A 17,473-nucleotide genomic window follows, 5' to 3' on the forward strand; every position below is an offset into this window, starting at 1 on the left:
AGCCCCGCCTCCGAGCCGATGGACGCCCCCCCGCGACTACCTCATACCCTGCCCCACTCCGCGAAGCCACCTGCGGCCCCGGGCCCGCATGGTGTGCTGGGAACGAGCGCGGGCAGTGGTTATAACACCAAAAAAGTGGGCAAGAGGCTCAATATCCAGCTTAAGAAAGGTAAGACCAGGCCGGCTTTTGCCTGTGGAACTGCTTTGAAAAGTCAGCCAGCTAACCGAAAGTGCCTTGACTTTGGATTGGTTTTTGTTTGTGTCCTTTGCAGTGCTGGGGATGTAGCCCGGGGCCTGGCGCAATGGCCAGTGTGTGCTCTACCCCTGAGCTGCAGTGCATCCCCCGGGTCAGGCACCTAAAGCTTTTTAAGGAGTTTTGTGTAGCAAAAAACTGATACAGCGATTATTTAAAAAAGAGGCTACATTTTTTTTTTATTAGAAAGAGTCTTGCTTAAAATTATGTTTTTATGGTTTTTCAGATTCATTTTTCTATACAGAATTTAAAATGTAAAAATTTAAAGAATAAGACTTTACAACCTAAGTTTATAAAAAGCTAGCAGTTACTCAGTTACTAATGTAGTTAATTGTGTGTGTGTTTTACTGGGGTTTGTATACAGCTGAATTCTACGAGCTATACCTCCAGCCCCTTTTTCAAATATTGTTTCCAGACAAAGTCTCACTGAGTTGCCCAGGTTGGGCTCAAACTTGTGATCCTCTTGCTTCAGCTTTCCGAGTAGTGGGGGTTAAAACCATGGGCTACCACAACTGGCAGTAGAATTTTGGTAGTGAATGAAGTTGGTTTCAGAGAATTACTATGCAAACCAAAACAATAGAGAGATGATTGATTGATAGATCCATTAATTGATTGATTGAGACAAAGTCTTGCTATGTAGTTCCCACCGGCCTTGAACTCACTGTGTAGCCTGGGGTGGCCTCAAACCCTTGGCAATCCTTCTGCCTCAGCCTCCTGAGTGATGCGATTACAGGTGTGTGCCACCACGCCCCACTGAGCACTGAGGATTTGACAGTTTTATTTGACCTCTTGCTTCCAGACACAGTCCTCAGAGAGCACAGGAGAGGCTGAGCCCATGGCCCACACAGCCTGGTGATTGTGGGGTGATCCTGGTTCACAGCAGGTCGCTAAGAAGCCAGGCTTTCTGTGTTTACTTCGCAAAATTCTGCATCACCTGTCTCCTGTGAGGTGGTGTGAGAAGTGGGTGGGTCTGTCCTCACAAGTGTCCTTGGGCTCCCTTAGCTCGTCCCCGTCTGTCCGGTTGCCTGCCTGTGTCCTGCTGCACAGTGCAGGGCAGACTGCAGACTTGCTGCCTTCCAGCTGGCCTGTCCCAGTACGACATCCCGGCTGTGTGTCCTCCCCTCAGCTGAGCATGTGAAATATTTTAAAATTATGTCTTTTGAAATGTCGTCATTATAAAAATATTTTTATGAGCTCACCGACTCCTAGGCTGGGGTGGTAACACCCCATGGCTATTGGCTGAAGATTGGTGCTGAACCGCTTCCCACTCTGCCCTTCACACCACATATTCTGCTTTCCCTCTTTGTTCCTGTTTACAAGGTCATAAGCTCTGCAACGGCTATTTCCTTTCCAAATCACATTCTTGCCTTGATCTCCGTGTGAACCGCAGGCTCCTCTCTCCTGGTTACTCATTTTGGCCCGCCAGGTCCTTGCTTGAAGAAGCAGGAAGGAGCAGGCACTGACAGCTGCCTGGCCCCCTGGGACCCGTGAGGGGGCAGCAGAGACCTTCCCAGCTCAGGTCCCAAATGGGAGAGAGAGCAGAATCTCTCTTCCTCCTCGTTTTCTTCTCCAAGGACAGGACCTAGTTTTTAACCAGAAACTTATCCAGAACCACCGATAAGAGTTCTACAAAAAAAATAAAATTCTGTTTTGAATCTCTCATCAGAGGCGCAGTATTTTCCTTGGCCATTTTCATAATGATATTAGTTCATAAGTACTGTTCTTCTTTGGTACTAATAGAGAAATGTGTGTTTAGTTATAGTTTTGCACAGTTAGTCTAGAACATTGTGATATAAAATGAACTTTTTGAATGAAGTTTTATTTGCCATTAAAGAAGTGTTTTTTGAGATGATAATTGGCAATTGACTAATTGTGAGAATGATAATTGACTAGTTGTGAGAATGCATAACCTAAACACACTTAGTCTACACCTACAACTCAATTTACAAATGTTTTATACAAACATGTTATGTTTACTCTGGATCAGTGGGAAGAATAATTACTGATCATCTTCGAGTAGATATTTTACTAATAATAATACATAAGAACTATGCAGGATTTCACTGTTTTTACCAGTTATTGGCACATCTAGGATTTTTGATGAAATATATTGAAAACCATATATGCCACTGGTAAACTTTAAAACCAGTTCAAAGCAAACTAATGTGCCCTGAATGACAGCAGTTATTTAAAAACCGAGATCAACTCTTAGTACTAAAAAGAGAACCCTTCAGGATAATGACTTTGGCATAATTTGGGACCTGTCTTGAACCACACAACAAAACAGGATAGCCCTCGTGTACTTGTTTCCATAATGAAGATTTCTTAATATTTATTGCCATTTTGGCATTCTCAAATACCCTGCTCTTTTATAGAAATTAGCTTTTTAATAAAGTCAGAGGAGAAGGTCAGTGATCTGTTTTAGTCAGTGCAAAATGTTTTGTTGGCTTTGCTAAATGAAAATTGATATCTATTTATCTTTCTTGTAAAGGTCATTGCCTGAACTTTTAGCTTACAGATTTAGGGGTTATTGCTGATATTTTAATAGTATTGAGGCTCATATAACAGTCAGTCTTTGTAGTTCATACAAATTAATATTGCAAAAGGAGAATAATTTAGAATTCTTTCTTAATAAATGTTATTGCAAGTCATTAGGGGTCCGAGAAAGCACAGAGACATATGGAAAGGTCCCGGCAGAGCAATTAGGAAAATTTCATATAGACAATATGCCATTCAAGTCTTCAGCACAGAAGACTATGGAATTAGCAGTCCAGGCACATTCACGTGACTTCAGACAAGAGGTAATGGGTGCTTTGTTTGAGCTTGAGAATATTTATGGCAGGTTTTGTTACTGGCGAAACGGAGGGCTCACTTCTGCGTTGTGTTTCCTCTAGAGCTCGCATTTTTCTTTGCTCTACCTTGTTTGTTCACTTGTGTGTTGCACCTTTTGTTACAGTTTTACACTGAATGCTGCAACCAATTAATACACTGTCTTCCGGAGTTTTCACCTTTACACATGCCTTTATTCTTTCCGTAATGAGCAAGTATTTGCCCTTATAGTATTTTTAACTGAAACGGAACTTATTATCTTAAGAAGTAAGTTTTTTAAAAAAGCTGAGGTAGAAATTGCTCATTATTAGAAGTGTTATACAAATTCTCTGATTCATTAGAAGTTTGTCATTATCTCCACATTTATTCCTTGGCACATTTGGCTTATTGCCTGTTGGATCTAGTGACATATGACCCCTTTTTTACACTGTATTGAGCTTATGAGATTGCTTGTCAAGAAAGCTGCCAAAGAACTGAGAATTGAAATTATAGAAATCAAGAGAGTAATTTATAAATGCCTCATTAATTCCAGTACCTTTGAACACAATAGGGCGACTCTCAGATTTGGTAGTTATAATCTGAGATGGATTCTTACTGAACAGTTTGCCTTTTTTGTCATGGTGCAGATGGGTGGATGAACGTAAGTTTTGGGTTAACCAGGAGAGACTTGAACAAAGAGATTAAGATCCAGGACCTGGGTAGAAATCTTTCTCACCTTTGAATGTTTTCTTCTCTAACCTCCAGCCTTTGTCCTTCAGTTCTGGAGTCCACTGTCTCCAAATCCAGAATTTTATTTTGAGGTGCCATGGGTTTTAATAGAAGTTCCTTCTTTCTTCTTTTTCATGTAGAATAATTAAGCTCACTTAATACTCAAAATTTAGGTTGATGAAAACTTTTAGAAGGCGCATTTGTATATTAACCTTTATTGGCTTCATGCCTGAGATTTCCATTTCTTCCTAGAACAATGACCTTTGATAGATAATCCAGTTGAATGATCCCATTATTTAATCTGTGTTTTGAAAAATTTATCACATGCTGGGTGTGGTGACACAGGCCTGTAATCCTGGCATTGGGAGGCTGAGGCAGGAGGATCCTAGCAAGTTTGAGGCCATCCTGAATTACACAGCTAGAACCTGTTTAAAAAAAATAATAAACACACATACACACACACAGAACAGGAAATTTTATTACAACTTTTAAAACAGTAGAAGAAACATGGGCCATTGTGAAATTTATGGAATGTCAGACTGAGGCAGAAAATATATGAAATTCAAGATATTTCATTTCATTTACTGGTGGTGTTTGTTGCGTGTTCAGGTACGGAAGGCTTGGGGTTCAGCATCACTTCTCGAGACGTGACAATTGGTGGCTCAGCTCCAATTTACGTGAAGAACATCCTCCCTCGAGGGGCGGCCATCCAGGACGGCAGGCTGAAGGCCGGGGACAGGCTGATAGAGGTGAGGGACCCCGCCTCTGGGCACCGTGGCTCCTGAAGCAGTTTGATGTCAGGGCCCAGCTTTTTACACAAGTTCATAAAACAGGAAATTAAAGTACATATTTTAGCAGAAGTGTGCATCACAGAATAATGCTTCCCTTCTATTTTGTTCTATCACGTTTGTTGATGAGAAATTACCTTTTCACCTGGGTTACTTACAACTTTTAGTTGCCCAGACATTGGTTTATGAGATAAGGTCATAGTTTTGTCATTAGAGAAGACCATATCTCGAAGGTTATTTTTCTAGATGGCTTTCTATTTATGTCTGGCAACCTAGAAATGTTACCCACCTTGTTATCAGAACAAAGACAAATGAAGTCACTAAAAGCAGTACATCCTAAAGAAAGGTGCAAGAAAAGTTTCAAATGACAGCATGGAGAGTACATCGAGACCCCAAACATGTTGAGGGAAAAAAATTTTTTTTGAAGATTTCCTTTCAGTACTTCATGATTTTCAGTTTGCTGGTGCTTGAAGCCATTTTGGAAATATATACATATATGCTTTCTGTTTGTGGGAAGATTTGTGTATTCAGGGACACCAAGAAGGACAGACACTGAGGAAGAGAGAAAGAACATTCTGTATTAGCTATTTTTTGTAGTGTTTTCTTCATACAGTAGCCTGTGTTCTGCCCCTCCCCCTCTCCCTTTCCCTCTCCCTCCCTCTCTCCTCCCTCCCCTCTGTGTTGCTAGGGATGGAGCCCAGGGCAAGTGCTCTACCATTGAGCTCCCAACCTAGGACTACCAAACAAAAAAAACTCATTTTGAAGCCTGTAAATTTTGTGTTCATTTGACATCAGGTGCATTTGTTACTTGTGAATGCCCTGGTGGTTTCGGCCTTTGGTTTGTTGATGAACTCAAAGATTCATTACTTGCTAGCTTACATCCAAATATCTGGTCTCAGTTTTTCTGTGGGTTATCTGTCTAGCCACAACTCAGTGATTACCAGCTCATGACAGAATTGGCCTGAAAAGAGTATATCCCATAGCAGATATGGTCAGTTCTACATTGCTTGGCTTTTCTGCTGTCTTTGTACAGGGTGGCTGCTGAAAACTCGTTATGTGTTTCAGGTGAATGGAGTAGACTTAGCAGGCAAATCCCAGGAGGAAGTGGTCTCCCTGTTGAGAAGCACCAAGATGGAGGGGACTGTGAGCCTGCTGGTCTTTCGCCAGGAAGACGCCTTTCACCCAAGGGAACTGGTGTGTAAATTTGGAGCACGTGAAAGGTTTCTGATGCACGTGAACCAGGGATCTGGTTTAGCTTCTAAGGAGTTTCTAAATTTTGCAATTCTTTCATCCCTAATGCAGTGCTAGCATTTTTGTCTCTAATGCTGTCCGCTTTAGACACGGGTACTCATAAGCATGAGCATGGCGGTGATGAAACATCAGACCGTAGGGATGTTTTCTAGGGTGTCAAATGTGTGTTGCTGTGCACTTTTAGAGGAACTCAGCGCATGTAAGATGCCAGCTACCTCATTATCGTTGTTCCCCGGGCTTCACCAGAGTCACCCCATCTTTTCCTCTCATGCAAACATTTCTTGTCTTCTTAGTGGGTGTGGCTCAGCCAAGTAAAGATGCTTGCTAACTGTTACAGGAAGAGGAGAACCTTTCAGAAATTCTTTACCGTTGAAAATAGACTTAGGTGGCAAGAAGCCCACACTGTTAGTTAGTCCCCAGGATCAGTAATGTTGTTTGGAATGACATAAACAAAATGAAAGATCATTCTTTTTTAATTTAAATACTTTACTTTCTATACTTACATCAGTAAGCCTGTTAGAGCATTTGTAGGACATCAGTGTGAATGAAACAGGTATATTAAATTTATGTAGTTCTGAATGTTTTCCTGCAGTAAGTGGTAAGTTCCATTTATTTATAAAAGTGACCTAATTTGAAGAACCTTTATCTTTTGATGTGGTTAGAAAATAGAGTTGCTTCAAAGTAAAAATGGTACCTAAAATATCTCAAAGCAGATTCTCCTTGAGTCCTAGGAGAACATTTGACATCTCTTTCTTTGTCTAGACAATAATTAATCTGTACAAACTAGGTCTTGGGTGCAGTTCCCACGTTAGTCACACAAACTCTAATTCTCTGAGGTGATATCTTCCATGGATGTGTCATATTCGTCCATTTTTTCTTTTCTGAATAGAACATTTTATCTACACAAATTAGATATATTTATATAATATTTTCAAGTAAGGAGAAATTTTAGTCACAAATATTTCATCCCTTAGTTCCACACAAATCTAAAACTGTGTTATCTTGTGGAAATTTCAGACTGTGACAGGGTTGAAAAGTGAACACGTGGGTTTTGTGTTTAACTTCGAATACATTATGAAACTTCTTTCCATCTAAACAATGTTTAATGCATTATTTCTCCATTTAAACTCAGTTTTGCATTCCCCCCACTGTCATCCAATTTTGTGCTTACAATGCCACCTGATCCTAAATCTGGAGACGTCTCTCTCTGTTAACTTGTAAATGAGCGCTTCCCCAAACAACAGCCCGCTTTCCCCACGATTTGATGAGGCTCAAATTCTTCTGGGTGCCCGGCCCTGGTCTCTGGCGTCAGATGCTGGAGCTCACGCTGCTCAGCAGCCTTCCCACCCCTGCCAGAAGGAGCCCGCTCAAGGTTACCAAGCTCTTCTGCTCCAAGTTGGATCTTCCCAGCTTCTGTTTTTCCCGTCTGCTGCCTTTTTTTTTCTTCTCTTCCCTTGGTTAATTTATTGCTTGTGAACTTCTCATTAAGGAGTGAGCCAGTAGGCCACCCGTCTATTATGCAGGATGCAGTTGCTTTTCAAGACTTAACAGAGCAAAAACATTCTGAAAACTTAAAGGGGGTGTTTAGAAGTGATCCTCAAATCCAGTTCGGATAATTCTTTTCCTCTGTTTCGGCTGTCTTGTGTTTCAGTTCTGTGGGTTTTAATCTAAACACACTTTACATGCTTTTTTGCAGAAGCAGCCCACACCCCAACCTTGTGGGCACTCGTGTGATATGGGGACCGTGGCACATTTATCCCTGTGCAGTAACTTAAGGTCTAAAGCCTGTGGTGTAGACTGTGGCTCAGGCTGGTCATTATCTGTCTAGCTATCAAATAATTCTTTACCTCAAAGCTTAGATTTGCCTGGGGAAAGTGAAAAACAAAATCAGAAACAGTGCCACGATTAGGGGAGCAGTTTGATGAGATATGTTTTCCTACAAATCAGTTCATGATGTACCGTGAACAAGCAGACACTAAGTGATATCTTGGAAAACTTCTGAAAACCCACACACTACCACACACATCAGGGAATGTTTGGAGGACAGAGTTGTACATCAGCTCTCATCAAATCCACCCTCATCCACTCTGGGTTTTAAGAACCAGCACAGTTTCCTGTAAAAGAAAACATTGTGTCCCCTGTGTGTTGTAGATGGCTTTGGTCAGTCTGTATTTATATTTTTCTTCAATTCTTCTAGAATGCAGAGCCAAGCCAGATGCAGATTCCAAAAGAAACGGTAAGAGCTTTGTCTTTTGCAGGATGCAGAGTTGTTGAAAAGATAAATGAAACTAACTTCTTACTAATTAAATATGAAGTCACTGTCCTGCTTTTTTCCCCAAAGTGGTCTTATTTAAAAAAGACTTACGATTCCTACCTTGAATGGAATGTGTTTTTTGTTATTTTTGGTCAGACATGCTTAACAGAGAGACACATTAGAATAACTTACTGTTAACTTGTATAATATGAAGGACCATCCCTTGGTAAGGTTAGTATTTTGTCAGGTACACAACGTATTTCATGAGCTGCAAAATGCCATACATTGCAGTAAAATGGGAAAAAGTGGATTCCAAAAACCCTTTTGAATCAGGCATAGAAAAAGGCAAGGGCAAAGTGAGTACAATAATGGAATATTATAAACAGGAAAATTAAAGTGACTAGTCAGTAAGTAAGCTACACACAGTGCTCATAATGACATGGAAGGGATCATCTCCCTCATTAAAAGCTAAGTCTCCTCAGCCCAGGTTACAGTGCAGACAGAATGGGTTCTGCTCAGGGGGTGAGTTCCAGAGCAGCCTGAAAGTAGGAAGGTCCTGCTCTCGTGGGGGAACTCTCAGCATTGGCAGTGCTACCCCAGGAAGACAGGGTTGGTGGACTTCAGTTTCTGTGAAGGTCCCTCAGGGAGCAAAGGGAGGGCATCTTATGTTGACACTTCAGATTGCCTACTAGAAATTCTAACGCTCAGACACCGTAGCATAAAACATGTCATCCCCAGCCGTTCCCAACAGAAACAAAATTTATCAAAGCCACGTGTACAATGGGCAATATCAGTACACATCTTTCCAAAAATTATCAAAAGTGAAACTAGAATGTGTTTATAGAACATAGTTAGGTTTCATTTTTGTATGGATTTATGAAGTATGCAACAGGATGCTATTTTCACATATTCCGTCGTTCTAGTACCTCTGAAACCTCAGTAATCCACCTTGAGAATAGCACGCAGTAACAGCTACGAGTCAGACAAAATGATAGTTTGAAGTTTTGTTCATAAAATAAATAGGTCAGTAACATTGATCAAAACACAGTGGTGTTTGTGTCTTTGGGAGGATGTAGTTTAGGTGAGGGAAAAGAGAGATTCTAAGGAACATGGAGTATAAGGACAGCTTACATTTCTGAAAGCAATTACTGTAGCAAAGTATAATACAAAGCTGCGATACTCTAACCAGTGTGATATCATTATAGGAATAGACAAGTAGATCCTTTAGAACAGATTAGAAAAGGACATGGCAAGTACCTGTATGTTGTAAATGGTGTTTTTAATTAGTAGTATATTATGGTTTACTTAGTAAAATGTATTGTTTCTTGTGTTTATTTATTTAATTTTTAGGTGATGGGAATGGTCAGCATTCAGTCTATCACTCAGCAGTACCTTGCTGCCAAAAATTCACTTGTGAAAGTTAAACTTCTTTTTCTCACATACAGTGACACCTCCTGTTCAAAAACTCAATTCTTTGCACAAATCTGGTCACAAATGGGCTTGGACAAAAACTCAGTCCTATTCATTAGTTTAGGTACATTTCAGCCTACCAAAGAACTAAAAATCTTCAAAGGCATTATATGACAGTGCCTGTGTTAGTTTTTGACAATAAATACCCGTCTGTATGACGAGAGTAGATTGGTGGATTTGCACACATGTACACTCACATTCACACACACAGACAGCAACGTACACAGTTTCCACTTGACATTTTTAGTTTTATGATGGCGCAGAAACATACATGCACCAACCACTCTGTTTTTCACTTGTGGTTTAGTAAGTGGAATCACAGGAGTTATCCGGCACTTTATTAATAATAGGCTATGTGTCTGGTGATTCTGGCCCAGCGTGGGCTACTCTAAGTGTTCTTAGCACATTTTGGGTAGGCCAACCTGAACTGTGATTTTTGATAACTTAAGTGAATGAAATGCACTTTTGACTTATAATATTTTCATCTTGCAGTGGGTTTATCAGGATGTAATACTGTTCTGAGGCAAGGAATACACACACACACACACACACACACACACACACACACACACACACACACACACACACACACACACGCACGCACACACACACATATATTTATTTATTTATATTGATATTTAAATGTAGCAGTAACTATGCCCGGAAACAGTTGCAAGATAAATATGAAAGACAGAAGTATTTTCAGTGTGATTCTTCCATGAAATACCATGTCTTTGTTGTTTGGAATCTTAATAGCGTAGAGGTTTTTGGAAAACAGGATGACTTCACACATCAGCTACACCTTCTAATGTCTAAACGTGCCTGGGTTGGGAAATATGAGGAGAAATGCAGTGTGCCCATGTGACCCACAGGACAGGGGTTTGGGAGAAGTGCTTTGTGTCTTACTCTTTTCCTGAAGGAGGTAAACGGGTGAAGTCAGGTGCTGGGCTCAGGATTTTCATATTTAACCTTGCTTAGAAAAATGCAATAATAGCAGTGGCTGACATTTATTCATCTGTTATTGTGCTAAGCTCTTTATGGAAATTATTTAATCTTTCCAATATCCATGATTTCATTGGTAATATTTTCCTATCTAAAGTATAGCAAAGAGAATTAAAGTTTAGGGTGCCCCAAATCTTGGCACCAGGAATGAACCCTGGTTATCTGACTTTATAATCAGCAGGGTAGAATTTGTTTCTCCTCAATGTTGGCTTTTGGGTTTTTGTGGAGCAATTTGGTATGTGGGGTTAAACAGAAATGGAAAAAGGGTAAATAGATACATTTATAATCTAGCCTGCCTTGAGCACCCCCAAGTAACTGGTGCTGAATTGACTCAGATTGGTTAGGTCAAAGTAGAGCTTTAGAGGAATGGGGGCCTAGGTGTGGTGGCACATGTCTGTAACCCCAGCACCCTGGGAGGCTGAGGCAGGAGGATGGCAAGTTAAACCCAGCCTGGACAAGCCAGTGACTTAGCAATACCCTGTCCTAAAAAATAAAAAGTAAATAAGTAAGTAAATAAGTAAAATGGACCAAGGATACAGGTCACTGGTAATGTCCATGGGTTCACTCTCCAGTACCACAAAAACAAAACAGAGATGATACCAGAGAATAGTGATAAGATGTAGTAGTGGCTTAAATTTGAAGAATTGAAAATGTCCTAGTCATGGTGTGCACATGTGTAATACCAGCACTGGGGAGGCTGAGGCAGGAGGATCGTTGTGAGTTCAAGCCAGCATGGGCAATGGAGTGAGTTTGAGGCCAGCCTTAACTACATAGTGAGAACTTGTCTTTGAAGAAAAAGAATTCAACACGCACTGTAAAAAATGCTTTTAGTCTTTCCCCACAGAATCTGTAAGGTTACTCTTGAGAGGCGAGCTTCAGAAAGGCTAACTTCTTTTTAGAAGTGCAGTGCACGTCGTCTTTTGCAGGGCATTTATCTGAAGTCTCTGGTAGACCAAGTGTGGCCGTCACACTGGCCATTTAACGGCTGAGCAGACACAGCAGGGAGGAGCAGATTCGTGAGCTGTTGCCTCTTCACCCCAAACCATGCAGGCTCTTGGGGTGCTCTCCTCCACAGACACTGTAGGCCAGAGCTGTGGACACACCGTGTGCCCTGATGCGCACAGAGGGGAGTGTAGAGCCTCTGGATCTGAGTTCTCCTTGGGGACCACTGCACCCTGACAGGCTCTCCTCAGCATCTGGTCCTGAGCTCCTCAAGTTTCTGTTGGCATGAAGAGCAACATAAACCGTGAGCTGCTCACCATGCGTCCGGTGCCGATGCAAGCTCATTTAAAAACAATCAGAACACAAAATTAAGGTAGAATGGCCTTACAATTTTAGGGGAATAGTAATGTTATGTGTGGTGAATCTTTGTGCCAGTTTTTAAGGAATTTATTTGAAATTGCTTAGTGTTGTAGTAAGGTAATGCTTTTAATGCTTACGGTGTTTTCCCTTAAAACACTTATCTTTTTATTTTTATTGTCATACTTCTACAATATAATAATGAAGTTGATATATTTCGTACTTAATGTGTCTTTAACTTACTGTGTCTTTATTACATTGCTGTTGAACTCTTTAAGTTAAAGGCTATTTTGGATATGTGAGACCATGCTGGATTAATTCATAGGCATCATTTTTTCCTGAAAAGTCAGTCCTTTCATGGACTCTTTGCTCATGTGCCCCACTGCTTGTAGTAGCCCACACTCATTAGATAATTTCCTTCCCTCTTCTCTTTCCCCTCCTCCTTCCCTTCCGTCTCCCTATACGGTTTTTGTCTGAATTGGGAATGAACTATTTCCCAGATCCCGAAATACTTTAGTGTGTATAGGTTCAGTGCAAAAACATCATCGTCATCCAAGTCAGTAAATGGACAGTTTCACAACTACCAGTTGTGCAAGTTAATGCCCTTGGAAGCCCAAGAGAGTGTAGGGATTAATGAATAAATAATACACAGGAGCAGAATTCGGGTCCACTTTCCAGCTCAGGCTCATGAGTAGCCTTTGGTTGCTACGTCTCTTTAGTCTCCTTTAATCTGGAACATTTGTTTTAAACATTTCATGTAATTTATTTTTCACTTTTAAAGAGTGAATTACATTGAGAACATCACTCAATTTGGATTTGTGTGATGTTTCTTTGAAAGGATAAATAGTTTTGGGGTAAACATTAATAGGCCGGGGATTTAGCTCAGTGGTGCCACGCCTGCCTCACAAGTGCAAGGTCCAGAGTTCAATTGTCTGGTACTGGGGGGAAAAAAAAAAAAAAAGAAAGAAAGAAAGAAAGAAAAAGGAGTGAACATTAATAGCTATAAATTATTTTCTCATTCGTATTATCCAGGAAAAATTTAAAAATCTTAAAAAATTTATTTGCATGTATTATTTGAATTAGGAAGAAACACAGGAAAGCCGATGTGACATTTTAACTAAGTGTAAGCCTTGTTAATCTTGAAGCATCAGCGCCAGTGGCCGGTGTAAACACCCGTCTCAGGAGAGACAGGTCAAATGTAGGACTTAGGAAGTATGACCAGAGCCTTATGTTTTCCAAAAAAAAAAAGCTTGTCCATTTAAAAAATCTTCCTTTTTAAACGACAGAAATGTGTTTCAATTTGTCTGCCTTGCCTGCAGACTTAGTTGGTAGATGTCGAGGGAGTGGATTCTCTTTTTAACTTCTGTGAAATCACGAGAAGTGGAGGACGCTGTGGCCACTGCCCCTCACGCAGCTTTGTTGGCGCTGCCCGGCGCTGGGCCCTTGGCCCTTGGCCCTGCTCACCGCCCACCGCAACGTCCCCTCCCCCGTGCACACACATGTTCGTGCGCTCCTGTGCGTGATCATTAAAGTAACAGTGCACTGAGGGGTTTTTGTGTTACAAAAGCCATACAACTTGTGTGACTGCAGAAAGTGCAGTTAAGCACACCTGCTAGGCTGTGACTTCCGTGTCTTCATTTTGGTGCATTTGTTCCATAATTTTCTTCTTCGCCTATATAGCTAATATATATGATGTCCCAGTACTCATCCTGTAGCTAATAAATGTCCCAGACACAACTAATGAGTGTCATAAATCCTTCCTTGTGAAGCTTCTACTGGCATAGGAAGACAGACATTAAATAATTTATAAAAATAGGCTGTTGAGGCCTATTGTGGGTGACATACTGAAATTATGAAAATTCGCAGGGTAAAACCTAATTCTATAGACGCAAATATTCTTCTCTTCTCATTAAATATTTTTCTAAGACACTTCATTAGCTGGTTGGTGTCCCACGGTAGGTATATCTTAATTTACTGAGTGTCATGTATGGGTTATTTTCAGTTTTTATGTGTTTAATTAAACCAGCATCCTCACAGAGAAATCTTTGTACATGATCACAGTCAGTTTTTTTGGCAGTATTCCTACTAACCATAATACTTTTGGGTTCAGTGATATGCAAACTATAGAGACGTTTTAGCCAGCTGTGGCAGCGTATGTCCGTAATCCAGTACACTGAGAGGCTGAGGCGTGAGGGCACAAATGAGTGTGAGCCTGGGCTACCTAGCAGAAGCCTGAGAAAAACTGCACTTTTTAATGCACTTGCCAGCAGCACAAAAATGTGCTCATTTCACCATAGCTACACTGTTGTTCTTGTCACTAAAGGAAAACTTCAAAACTGTGTTAATTTTTGTCGATTACTCTGCTGTCTTTCCTTGCAAGTAAGATTTGAATCCTGCCCACGGAGACTGACTTCCTGGCCCGCTCGTCTTTAATGAATGGCCTCCTTCGCTTGTTCATGTTCCTTTTCTGCTCGGTATGGGAAAGGTTCGGCCTTTTATTATTATTCCGTGGAGCAGTAGAGATGGCAGAATAGAAACAGGTGAATTATAGCGGACTGATATTTGTGGAGTTGTTCATATCTTCGTAGCGCCCCCCCATCAAATGCTGTGTTCACTTTCATCATGTTATGGTCTTGTGTGTGAGCCGACTATGTTTCTCTTGCCTCTCTTCGCGGTGTTTATAGTCTCATCAAAATCTTTACATGTTGAGGTTTGTACTAGTTTTCATGGGCTGACCACAGGCATGCATGCATCACGGGGTGGTGCATACTTTTTCCTGCTCTTTAACATGATCAGCTATCATTTCTAATTCCGGGCCTCAGGGTGACTGTAGATTCTGAGCTGTTGGGGGGAAGCGCACCTTATAGCTACGGAGACCACCCCGGGCCAGCAGGGAGGCCACTGCGACTGCCTTTCTGTCTCACTACAGACAGACATGTGCGTCTTTTCTGCTGCTCTGAGGATAGTGGGGAAGTGAAATAGCTTTTAGAAACCCACTCTCATTTTCTAGTAGGGTTATCAAGATGCCCTTCATTTTTCTGGGTATAAAGATGCCAGTAGGGAACTGGGTAAAGAAAGAACTGACATGTTGGATGGATGGCAAAACACACTGAAGCATGTGGCTTGTGTGCATGGGTGACAGGAGGACCTGGCACACGTGACTCACGCAGGTCGGGGCAACACATTTATGGATTGTTGCAGGAGAAAAAACTCAAGAAACAGCTGATAAGGTACAGAATCCAAATAGAGTAATACTGTGGCGGAAAATGAGCTTTGTACTTTATGGCAGCATGTAGAGATTGCCCCACTAGGGTGACGTGAAAGTCCTCAAATTAATACAGCATTTGAAATGGTTTTTGAAGACCAAAGCTTGAACAGTCTGCAGAGAATTAAGTGCTAAGAGCTGGTGTTAATTTCAGTCATGAGTCACACAATAGCAAATGCAGTGTCCACGGTCGCGCTGCTAATAATGGCTCTCGCTGCCCTATTAGGACAGAGGAAAATGAGCCCCGTACCTTTCAGTCTTTGTGATAAATGACAGAATCCCATGCAGAGTGGATCATCCTTAAGAGGACGGCAGCCAGGAAATGATTCCAACTTGTCTTATATATTCAGTCAGCCCCTGGTCTTCATTTTTCAAGTGGACAAAGATGATTCTCTGGAAAATGTTACGGAAATGTCAAAATCACTAAACATGAAAAAGCCAACCACAGAACCGAAGCAGTGAGTGACAATTAAGACACCCCTGGGTCTGAGGCAGGGAAACACAAGGAGCACCCCAGATGCGGAGTCTTTTCGGTTCAGCCTTTCCTGTGTAAAAATACTGATCAGCAAAATGAATCTACCTTTCAGATTTCAAGTAGAAAGGGACAGGAGGGCGTTTTGATCACACTGATGCCATTTTGTGTTTCAAATAGCAAAATGTGCCTATGAGTTTTCATTCCTTGATTCATTGATTGTGGTGCTGGGCTGAAACCCATGGCCTCACTGAGCTAGGCAAGCGCTCTGCTGCTGAGCTCCATCTCCGGGCCAGGGTGGCGCAGACACATAACAGATTTTGCACTGAGGTAATGCTGTTCATTCACACAGACTCGTGATTTAGTGCTCTTTAATTGTTTTGAACCATATGGCTAAAAATAAAAAAGGTTAATTGAGCTTTGGTGGGTAGAGAACAAAACATGCAACTAAAGGTACTTCTGTATGATGTTGAAATGGGCATTTGATCCTTACTTATCTCCAAAACATGAGTTCGGTTTGAATTATACCCGTTCTCCGAGAATATTTTAAATTCAAGAAAGTATAGTTTGCAAGTTTAGGCATTCTTTGGACTTCAGTGTTAAAATGTATTTTACTTTATGTAAACCTAGCTATTGCCCTGCAGCTTCTCAGCTTGTTCTTATTTTGTATTCTTTAGTGTACACTTTTTGAAACATGAACAGTTTTATTTTATTGAAATGTGCCTCATCCATAACTATCAGGCCATGCTTCGAGAAGGGACAAGAACATCCTACCCACTGCAGGCTGGGGCTGTGACCCTGCCTGGCACCACCCCTGCCCTCAAAAGACGCTTGTAAAATGTTAGCACTGACAATTAGTAAATTAGAAGCAGCACTTTACAAATCACACTGTTATGGGTTTGAAGATTTAAAAACAGTATGTTGTCATCTGACAATGATTTAAAACAACTATACACACGCACACACTTATAATTTTTGGAAGTGCATAGTCATATATATATATATATATATGATTCTACACTTCCAAAAATTATTTAATCAGAGTCATCGAAGATTACATACGACATCCCCAAATTCCTTTACAAATTATTTTATTATTATTTTGTTGAGTTTGACTCTTCTGGAATCCCAAAACTCTGGTGGGATGTACAGAAAACTGTCGAAGTCAGCCTACTTTATATCCCCTACAACAGCCAACTTTTACGTGCAAGTAAAAATTGAAACACACGTCATAGTCCATTGTGATTGCGTACTGTTTTTTCTATGGCTCCCTGTCACTGGGCGGGAACAGGGAGTCCCCTGAAGGTGAGATAGGGTCTTGATTGTTACCATACAAGGGAACATCAGGGCAAACCAGTGAGTGGCATAGGCAGATTTTATTGCGCAAAGACACATGGGCGCACAGAACACAGTGCTGGCCCTGGGGAGAGAAGTGCTGTATTTGTCGCTGGGGTGCATGTATGGTCTGGGAGGTTCTCTTTGAGTTTGGTTATCCGAGATATTTTGTCTGAAAACATTTTTTGATCCTTTGAATCTGTTTCTTCATCTTAATCGGATGACGGTTGCTTCCCTTTATCTAATCAGCTGTCTTTAAGGGCTTTGGGTATGATGGGCTGGAAGGAAAAAACCCAAAGAATAGGCGAAGGGAGCTAGGAGGAGTACAGATCCTGCGTGGGTAACCTTGGGTCCTGAAGTTGAAGTGTTCTTCCAAATACAGCTTTAAAACGATGATGTCCTGTGTCTCCTTCCTACCTGCCTTTACCATTCTTCTATCTGAGTAGATCCAGGAGGAGAAATATTTCAGAATTGCCGAAAGAGTGGAACGGGTCGCAGGACCAGAAAGAGGCGTTGGGTTCGCTCAGAGCTGGGGCGCGCTGGTCCC

General features: G+C 41.3%; 1 protein-coding gene across 1 annotated transcript in view; it reads left to right on the forward strand.

Annotated features, from left to right (window-relative positions):
* Pard3 (par-3 family cell polarity regulator) overlaps nucleotides 1–17,473 on the forward strand; it is a 558,608-nt gene that overhangs the window by 306,037 nt on the left and 235,098 nt on the right. Inside the window, 5 exon segments of the mRNA XM_033765663.1 lie at nucleotides 1–10; nucleotides 13–169; nucleotides 4,400–4,539; nucleotides 5,644–5,772; nucleotides 8,027–8,065. The exon segment at nucleotides 1–10 is cut by the window's left edge and continues 141 nt beyond it. Of these exon segments, the coding sequence (XP_033621554.1) occupies nucleotides 1–10; nucleotides 13–169; nucleotides 4,400–4,539; nucleotides 5,644–5,772; nucleotides 8,027–8,065 (475 nt within the window).

Source organism: Fukomys damarensis, unplaced genomic scaffold, assembly GCF_012274545.1.
Source record: "Fukomys damarensis isolate Sample0158 unplaced genomic scaffold, DMR_v1.0_HiC HiC_scaffold_19, whole genome shotgun sequence".
NCBI classification, from domain to species: Eukaryota; Metazoa; Chordata; class Mammalia; order Rodentia; family Bathyergidae; genus Fukomys; species Fukomys damarensis.